At 51.5% G+C, this 10,080-nt stretch overlaps 1 protein-coding gene across 1 annotated transcript in view; it reads right to left on the bottom strand.

Annotated features, from left to right (window-relative positions):
• The window catches only part of LOC119100225 (proline-rich protein 36), a 48,993-nt gene that overhangs the window by 519 nt on the left and 38,394 nt on the right, over nucleotides 1-10,080 (bottom strand). The window contains exons 4-5 of the mRNA XM_037223334.1: nucleotides 948-1,077; nucleotides 1-107 (exon numbers count right to left, since the gene is read on the bottom strand). The exon at nucleotides 1-107 is cut by the window's left edge and continues 519 nt beyond it. Coding sequence (XP_037079229.1) covers nucleotides 1-107; nucleotides 948-1,077 — 237 coding nt within the window. The remainder of the gene's footprint in view (nucleotides 108-947; nucleotides 1,078-10,080) is intronic.

The following is a 10,080-nucleotide window of genomic DNA, read 5'->3' as shown; positions in this document are numbered from 1 at the left end:
GTCCGCCCCACTGGGCCGTACCGGGGCCGCCGGCGCCAGGCGCGACACGCCCAGCTCAAAGTCCGAGCCGGCTGTCAGCTTGCTGGGCGTGTAGCTGGCCAGGCCCCCTGCCGAAGGGAGGCGGTCAGGCGGGGCCGACACGGCGGCCGGCCAATTGCTGCACGACACCGTAGGGTACAGTCAGTCACTCACGGCCTGGCAGTGAGCGGCCAATCGCGCTTGCCACCTTGCAATGGACTTCCAGCCGTCACGAACACTTTCGCACAACAATCAAAACTGCATATGGCTCTGTTAAGCTATCACCATTGTCAGCACCGTCTCCAACTTTGAGCGGCATGTGATAATATCCATGATGACGGGAAAACCGGAGGAAGTGAACATGTAACATTTGTAATTTACGTTGTTGAAGACACCTTGCAGGAAGATTTCGCACCACATTCGTTGTTGCTTCATTTCCGATCATGTTCGAGACAAGGAACTACGCCTTTCACGGTAACTACAAGTCCTCGGTTCAAGGGAGGAAGTGCGTCAACCAGGGGGTGTGAGTTTGTGCTCAGTTGGGAAGGCTCGAGCCATCTCAACCTGCAGCTAGACTTGACTGAGATGCAGGCTGGAGAGTGCCTTGCAACCCAGGGTGAGTTTGGCTGTAGAGTAATGAACCAGCTTGACGATTTTAGCCCGTGACCCTAAATTTCACCAACACACCGAAGGTTACGTATCACACCCTTCGTCACCGTGTTCATTAAAAACCACACAATACCATGGAAATCACAGCAATAAGGCAACGTTCATGGCCCTCGAATGTCCCAATGTCGAGGAAAAAGCAATATTTAGAGATACCGCACGTAGACTAAACCAGGCAGCCTCCTCTCGTGCAATGCCACGTCTTTGTCGCCAATCTGGCAGCACAGCCATCCATGACTCAAAAGTCTGAACTTGAAGCTTACCTATGGTACCATTGGAAGCGCTGGGCGCTCTGGAGCCACCGTTGCTGGTGGCAGTGTGCTCGGTAATCAGCGACGCCTCTGAAGGATACTCGTGTGTAGACGGTCCGCTGACACTGAACGACACCGCCATCTGAAACAGAGTCCCAAAGAGCTCAGCCTCCCGCTGGTTCCAGCCACCCCAGACTTCCCATTGGCCGTTCTCTCGAGGCTCCTGATGATCACAATGGATTAAGCCAGGCTGCGGGCACACTGGTGACCCAGACGGCTTTCTTGGTAATGTGCATGACATTGAGAGGGGTACAATCCCTGGAAGCGGGAGCCCCAGAAGGGCGTCGATAAGGCGAATGTCGTGAAAAACACGAGTCTGGCGAGAGTTAACACAGGGGGTTGGAATCGTCTTGCACAGCCGCATGCAGCTTGCTAGGTTTCGCATTCAGTTCTCCAACAATGGCGTACATGGAGCCGCGCTGCACAGCTCTCGAGATGAGCAAACGCGCAGTCGTCCGGATGCAACCACACCCGCCTGCGGTCATTTTCGGCCGCTGCTGGGGTCGACGCGTGGTACTGCAGACCGTGCCGAAGGAAAACGGCGCGGGATTTGAGTTCCTGCTACATTCCACGCGGCTAATGCTGCCATATTCGGCCCGCATGCAGATGGCAGGCGTGACGTGGTCAGCAGCACGTAATCCTGCAGGAATGCTGGACAAAGAGGGGCTCGACTGACTGGGCTGAGCTCAGGGTGGTACACGACTCCGTTGCATCCGAGGCTCAGAGGTGGATGCAGAGCCACAGGGATATATATGGCCCCGCGTGGGCCCCGAAGGGACCCATAGCCGGCCGAACGAACGCAGCTGTTTAACTCGAAAATGCAAAAAATGAACGTTTTTGGGCGTTCAGGAGACCCAGAACAGTCGCATGTGAAAGTGAAGGGCCTAAAAGTAGACAAAATAATTTTCCACTGATTGAGAGGCTGGTTGAGACATTGTAATGTTCAACACGCTGTTCAGAGGCTCTACGCTGCATCTGGCGCCCTCTATGTCCACTTGCAAGGTAAATCCGATTGGTAAGGAGTCTTCCGCGTCGCCCCTGGTCTCATTACGTTTTCTCGGACAGTCCAGGGCTATTGTCTGGGCCCTTTCTGCTGGAATACCGGGGCGCTCTTGTTGATCATGGACCTACCACGGATTTTTCCCATTCGCGCGAATGTCTCTACACGCTATAGCCGGGGCTCCCATGTGTTAAACTGCCAGGACATTCTACGCTGCTCAGGGGTCCTTCAAGTTAGTTTCGATTAAACCACCGATAAATCTGCGAGATGCTCACGGGTTTCCTCCATTGATGTAGGCCCCCTCCAATTCCCTATAATTAGCGGAGGACCCTAAGCTCCTTTCGGCGCCCCCCCCCCCAACCATTAACCTCATCTCCGGTACACTCGATCGCTCGAAGCCCCTACGCATCAGGTCTTGGATACTTTTAATTTATTTGCAGGGCCCTACGCCCTCATCGGGGGCCTCATCTATTAAGCTGCTCGGGCACACTCAATCGTTCGGGGGCCCATCACACTAAGACTTGGGTACTTCCTATTGGCTTTTGAGGGCCCTGCGCTTTTGACGGGACCACATCTGTCGGATGCGTATTGAAACGTCCAGAGTTCATGAAGTCCAGTAGTAAAAAAGTCTACAATGACAGCATCCAGCGTCCAAAACATCCAGAAAACGCCCAAAACCCCTAGACAGAGGAGAATCATAAAGTCCAGTGTTCATAACGTCCAGTGATAAAGTCCGGTGTTCGTGAAGTCCAGCAAGCGCGAGATCCACGGGTTGGGGTACTGTCCCACTTCCTCGCAGCCCTTCACCTAATCGTTCGGATATTGCCCGACAGAGGGCTACCGGAGCCGATTTCGTCCGCCTCAGCTGACGAGTGACGTCATGCGGTGCAGTGCCGCCCAGTTAAACCACTGTGCATGGATATGAGCAACGTTTTGTTTGAGCACACAAGATTTGCCGCATCAGCACGCCCTTGGCAGCAGGCGCATAAATAATTCAAAGCTTTGATCCCTGGCTCGTGGCATCGGAAATAGCTGGTTATTCGGCAGTAGCTGTAAGATAATCGTGGGAAGCACTTGTCGGGCTGCCTGCTGTTTGGTATTGCGGGCCATGGATAAGATTCTCCGCGGTATTCAGTTCCGTTATTTGCTGTATGTGTTGGTGATGTTTCTCATTATTTGAAGGAATTGATGACTGATGTACAAGGTTGACTGATCTGATGTGTGCTCCAGGTACGCGCGCATATAGATCTCCAGCTCCTGGCGCACTAACATATACTGTTAGTGATTTTATTTGACTGGTCCCCCCTTCCAACCGCAAATTCTTTCATACGGTGCTGCAAACAGGACTTATTCTGAATTTCCCATGCCTTTACTTTCAAAGAGAGGGAGTGGGGGCCGTCTCATCAGCTGAATCTGGATACACTCCCTGGTGAAACACGTTTAATGGCCCAGCCTACAAACAATTCGTTCCTTCAATAAAGTACGTTCTTAATAGGCGGGGTTCACCAAAATGCGTTGGTTGGCTGAGCCATGCAAATGCAACGAAGGTGACAACAAATTGGTTTCTCTCCGAATTTGGCTCACTTTCTCACAAATTTGCAGGCTGCAACCCAAGTCACGGCAGGGGGTGAAGCCCCTGCAACTGAATAGGGAACCGCACTCCTGGTTGCAAGTAGATAGGAAGTGAAAAAGCAAACGTTGACTGCGAATGTATTCAACTGCCTGCCAAGCGTAACCCAAAACACTACGCACGTGCCGTGCTTAAACGCGCTGTTGATTCACCATCTGAACAGCGGAGCCGAGGGTATGTCACTGAGGCTGGCTTGCGATAGATAAGCTGAATGAATTGGGAGAATTGTGAGCTTGTATTCGCCATCCACTTCATCAGTCATGACACGCTTCCTTCCTTTTACGCTTCAGAACCTCTTTAGTATAGAATTTGGGGTCCAGCAACACCAGTCTGGAGTTTATCGAGACGGGTGCAGTTCGCGCCGCAGAGCGGCGATAGTGGCATGGTGATTAGTGGTTAGGGTACTCATATCTGGACTTTTCTATCCTTTTATGGAATCCTGGCCACACCACTACCGCATCCCGCGTACCTAATGCCTGATAAATACGTAATAGAGGCATTCCGCCTCGAAACAGCCGTTGCAGCCGGTGAGACATAAAGCCTAGTATCATGCCTAGTTGTGAACGGAGTTGTATAACGGGAGAAATGTGTCACAAGAATTAGAATGCGAATGTCTGAATTTATATCATGTAATGCTTAAAAATATGTGGTTAATGGTGGCATCACTTCTGCATGTGCTATGTCGTACGCATGTGTAAGTACCTACTCTCGCTGTCTTACACATTGTCTCATTGCGGCATTGCATATCGGCAATGCTGTTTCGTGAAAAGATAATCCCTATTTTGTCGACAATTGCATATATATATATATATATATATATATATATATATATATATGTCACTGACTTCTGACACGCGGCTACGGCCACCGGTTGCATTGGCCGATCAGCTGATCGTTCGCGCCATTTTCATTTGCGCCAACCTGCCTCTTGTCAAGCGCGTGAAATTCGGCGCGTGGATGAAAATGTTCTGACATTCATAATTGGTCGGACGGGGACGTTTCCCGCTTTGAGTTTCTCTAGCGCCGTGGTCCGGAGCCCAGACAGATCGCGACTTCTCGCGTGGGAGTTGGTTTTCGGAGGCGGGCTCAGTATGAGGTGAAACAAGGAGCATGTAAATATGGAAGTAAGCAGACATTCTTGCATCACGTGGTTGCAATTGTCGACAAAATAGGGATCACCTTTTCCTCGGCCATATATATATATATATATATATATATATATATATATATATATATATATATATGGTTATATCATCATCATCACGTGGTTATATATATATATATATATATATATATATATATATATATATATATATATATATATATATATAACCACGTGATGCAAGAATGTCTTGGGCTCCGAACAACGGCGAGGGTATATTTTTTTGCGTATATATATAAGGTATATATATAAACAACTATAGTTTTTAATATGCACAGTTCGTTTCATTGTTCTGCTACGTCCTTGATAACGGAGGTAGGAACGCGGTGAGCTCAGGGCAAGGGCAGCAGAGAGCACTTTGAACGGTGCTTATTGCATGATGATGATGATTGGGGTTTTAGGGCGCGTCGACTTCTAGGGCCATTTTGCGTCCATAACAGCTAAGTGTTTACCGAGGCGTATAAATGGCTGTGAATCATAGGCTTCCCAAAAATGAAAACAGCTGTCCGGTGCCAAGCATGGGAGAATCGTCACCAATAAGGTCTGAAAAGGTAAGACCTGACGCACCTCGTCCGAAGTAAAGTGCCCGGTCTTCTCTGAACTGCGGGCAGGAGTGCATAACGTGGCGAACCGTGAGTGGCGCATCACGAGGGCATTCAGGGCGTTCTCCATCGCACAAAAGGCAGCTATGTGTTGCGTGCGTGTGACCAATTCGTAATCCGCTGAGGGTTACTTCTTTGCGTCTCAACTAACGTGAGCTTGACGGCCACGGACCCGGTTGTGGCTTGATCACCTTTAACTTATTGCTTACAATGGCGTCCTAGCAGCGTTGCTATTTCCCCTTCACAAAGGTCACAATGGCATTGTAAAAGTCCCTTGCCAAGGGTAAAAAACGGGTGCAAGGTGCACGCGCTGCCCGTTTTGCGGCCGCGTCAGCACACTCGTTACCTGCGATACCCACATGACTCAGTATCCAACATAAGGCGACAGTCTTTCCAGCAAGATCCAGCGCTGTCAGGCGAACTAAAATATCCTATATAATGGGACAAGGTGTGTTAAAGGCTGTCAGGGCCAACAGGCTGCTCAAAGAATCGGATAAGACCACGTGTGAGTTGCTCTCACCAACTTCGATGAAGCATAGGGCTTTACTGATTGCAACGAGCCCGGACGTGTAAACGAAGGAGTGCTTCGGTAAAGAAAAGGACCGGGTGGCTTGGTCATTTACAAGTGCAGCACCAACGCCCACCTCCATTTTGGACCCATCAGTATATGTGGCTTGAAAATCTATGTCCGACCCAATGTGCTCCAGAGCCTTTGATCTCAAGTCGCATGGGATCGCTCCCTGTTTGCTGGTGCATGCAAGGGATGCATCCACTTTTGGTGAGATTAGCTCCCATGGAGGCACTAATACGGGACGCGACCTAAGCACACCACGCAGACTTACGTCGCTTTCCCGGAAGAACTTTTTCATATGGCCAACAAATGAAATAGCGGACGGCCTTCCGCTACTTTGGAACTTGCTTTCCACATCACGTGAAAAGATTGCTCGGTGAGTCGGATGGTTCGGAAATTGAGCCAGCTTGCAAAAGTACCGCATGCCAAGCATATCCCTTCTCAGTGCCAACGCCGGTTCATTAACCTCCACTGTAAGGCTAGCAACTGGCGACGTCCTGAATGCCCCCGTCACAATGCGTAATGCGGTATGGTGCACGGTGTCTACTAAACGCTTGGAGGAACTCGGCGCACGGTCATAAATAAAACAGCCATGGTCAAGTTTCGAACGTATAAGCGGGCAGTATAGCAGTAACAGTGTTCTTCTATCCACTCCATAGCATGTTCGAGACACATACTTCAGAACGTTCAATGGTTTAAAACAGTTGCCACGAAAGGTTTTCAAAGGTGACCCATACGTTAAACGGTTATCAAACTACCGACCCAATAAACGGGTGCTGGATTCGTTCGGGATGGTCTGGCCGTATAGCCTTAAAGCCATGGCGGGGCATTGACGACGTCGTCTGCAAAAGTGCATAGCGACTGTTTTCGAGGTTGACAAACGTAGTCCGTTTACAACACTCCATCTTTCCAGGCTGATCACAGCCAACTGCAAGCGACGCTCCAAAGAAGCAAAGTTTGACGAGGCATGCCAGATGGCGACATCATCCACGAAGAGAGAGCGACTGACCGGCTTTGGAAGGGAGTCACCAATGTCGTCTATCATCACAGCGAACGAAGCGACGCTCAGAACACTGCCCTGGTGCACGCCATTATCTTGTTGGTACCTATCCGAAAAGTGTGAGCCAACACGAACTCCGAAAAAACGATCGGTCATAACGTTCGCTACGAACGTGCCCACGGCTCCTGGAATGCCATAATGAAAGAGCTTTTTCAGGATGCCGCAACGCTACGTCGTATCATAGGCTTTTTCAACATCAATAACACAGCGCCAACATGTTTTTCCCTGAAACTGGTGCGGATGTCTGTGTCGAGAGCTATAAGATGGTCAATGGTACTACGATTTTTTTCTGAATCCACATTGAGCAACCGTAAAAACGTTGTACCGTTCCAAAAACCACGACAAACGTACATTCACCATACGTTCCATCAACTTACAAATGAATGATGTCAGTGAGATAGGGCGATAGTAGGCGGGGCCAGCCCCACTCTTACCAGGCTTGAGCATAGGGACAATGTGTGACTCACGCCAAGACTCCGGAAAACCTCCATTCGCCCACAGTTTGTTGTACGTTGCTAAGAGGGCCTCAACTACTGAAGTGGGGAGTTGCTTAAACATGGCGTTGTGAGCTACATCCGAACCCTCTGCCACGCTGCGCAGCGATCCGATCGCGGAAATTAGTTCGGCCATTGTAAAAGGTCGGTTGTACGACATCTGCTCCGTCGTGCTGAAGTTGACAGGGGATGCCTCGCAGCGGATCCGGTGACGTATAAACCCCACACCGTTCGGAGAATGCGCGGGCGATTTCATTTGCTACGTCACCTGGGTGTATGTCACGTCCATTGATACGGAGCACAGGGTGTGGTACAGACGAATGCTGTCCCGCAATGCGTTTGATCCGTGACCATACATTGCATGCAGATGTTTGGCAGTTTAGTTGACCGATGTACGACCGCCACGATGCCCGCTTAGCCTCCAGAATGGTGCGTGTAGCAGCCGCTCGTGCTCGTCGAAATACAATTAGTTTCTCAGTCGTGCTCCGACGGTTAAACTTCCTAAGGGCCCTCTTACACGCACAGATGGGGTCCCGGCACTGCTGCGCCCACCATGGGACAGGAGGACGAGGGCAGCCCGACGTTCGCGGTAAGTACCATTCTGCACACCGCAAAATCAACGAGGCCAAATCCTCTGACGGGGGTTCACTCGCTGGTTGCATAATAAGGGAATGCTCGATCATCGCTCAAAACTCAATCCAGTCGGCTTCCCTAAAATTCCAGCGCTGTGGTCGAGAACCAAGGAAAAGGTCAGCCCGGTACTTGATCCAGATGGGGAAGTGGTCACTTCCCATTGGATCGTCTGACACCGACCAGCCAAAATGGTTGATCAGTTGTGGGCTCAAAAAGGCTAAGGTCGATTGCCGATGCCTGCCCCGATGGGAGTGTAAAATGGGTACGCGTGCCCGTGTTTAAGAGGCACAGCGATTCTTCATGTATGAGGGCTTCGCAGCGTTTCCCGCGAGTGTTTGTCTTGACACAACCCCACGCTGAGTGGTGAGCGTTAAAATCACCTAATATGAGGACAGGCGGCGGAAGCTGAGCCACCAGGTGTCTCAGATGTGTAGACGGAATCCCGGTCCCCGGAGGCAAGTAGATTGAGCATATGGTGATCGTATGGCAGTTTAACAACGCTTTGACAGCGATAGCTTGAGGCTCAGTGTTTAAAGCCAGCCTTTGTGCACACACGCTGTGGTGCACGGCCAGGAGAACGCCACCATGCGCAACAGGGTCAGGTGGTAAGTCTCGCCGCTAAACAGCATAACCCGAAAGACCAAAAACGCTGTCAGGTGCCAGTTTTGTCTCCTGGAGAAATATCACCGCCGGACGCCGCTCATTAATGCATAGTTGGAGATCCTGGTAGCCTGTTCGGACGCCCCTGTAGTTCCACTGTACAACATTCGTCACGGAGCTAAGAGGTTAGGACGGTCCTTAGCTTCCTATCACTCCGCGGTTTCGACGCCTATCGGAGGGGAGGGGGGGGGGGGGCATGTGTTCGGGTTGTAAGTGTAAAACAGACCTACTTTTAAAAGTACTCTGCGCCACCCACAGCAGACCCCGACGGTCCAGCTACGGGGTGCAAGGACCCACCAGGGTCTGATCCCACCGACGCCGGCCGGGTTCTGGGCCGAATACGTGGGCTGCCGTCTGTGGGCGAGATGGGCCAGGGAGGGCCACGTTTTTCCGGGCGCCCCACTCCAGACGGGGACGGCGCCGGCGAAGCCGTGACCACAGATGGCGGCGCAGGAGGAGGGCCCATCGGTTGCTTTCGAACCTCGGCTGATCCACCAGGGGCCTCTATGCGTCGTCTGGGCGGTGGACCGGCTTCCCCCATGGGAGCACGTCCCTGGTCCGCCCCCGGCAGCCGGTTAATCGCCTTCGTCCTCTCTTGCTCAACTGGATGCGCTCGCCTGGCTTCGCGGGCGCGCCTGTCAGCTTCTTGACGCTACATCGTCTCTACTACACGTTCACAGGCACTGGCGAGGGGTGTCTGTGATGAGGAGACCGGTGGTGTCTCAGCGAAGGAATACCCGACGGCGCGCGAGGGCTGCAGCCACGCCGAACCGTCGTCCAGCCGTCATTTGTTGGCGATCCAACTGGTGCCGAGCAAGCCGGCAGCACGGCGGCCACCGACAGCTCGGTTGGTAGGGAGGGCGCTTGGGGTGCTGGCTACGAGTCCAGGACGCATGCTGAGGGTACAACTGATAGGCCGAATGACCTCAAAAGTTCCAAAAATTGAACAGCCGTCATTTCCTCGATCACATTAGTCGGCGGCAGCGAAGCTTTCACTTTCGATGCGTACGATATTTTTGGGCGAGTTTCGTTATAAAGTTATCGAGCCTCACGGAAGTTTTTAGAAGTTTTTATTGATATGATTTCCTTCTCCTTGGTGTAGGCTGGGCATGCACGGTCGTGCGACATGTGCGGAACCTGGTCCTTGCCACAGTTGACACAATGGGGTTTGTCAGAAGTAGTGTTCGCTCATGTGCTCGAGGGACGCACATTTGCCACACGCTGCGCGGTTCCGACAGTTGAGTTTCGTGTGACCAAACCTCTGGCACTGATA

The sequence above is a fragment of the Pollicipes pollicipes genome, unplaced genomic scaffold (genome assembly GCF_011947565.3).
Source record: "Pollicipes pollicipes isolate AB1234 unplaced genomic scaffold, Ppol_2.1 Scaffold_4881;HRSCAF=5763_pilon_pilon_pilon, whole genome shotgun sequence".
Lineage (NCBI taxonomy): Eukaryota > Metazoa > Arthropoda > Thecostraca > Pollicipedomorpha > Pollicipedidae > Pollicipes > Pollicipes pollicipes.
Note: the sequence above shows the minus strand (reverse complement) of the source record. Positions and strands in the feature narration are given on the sequence as shown.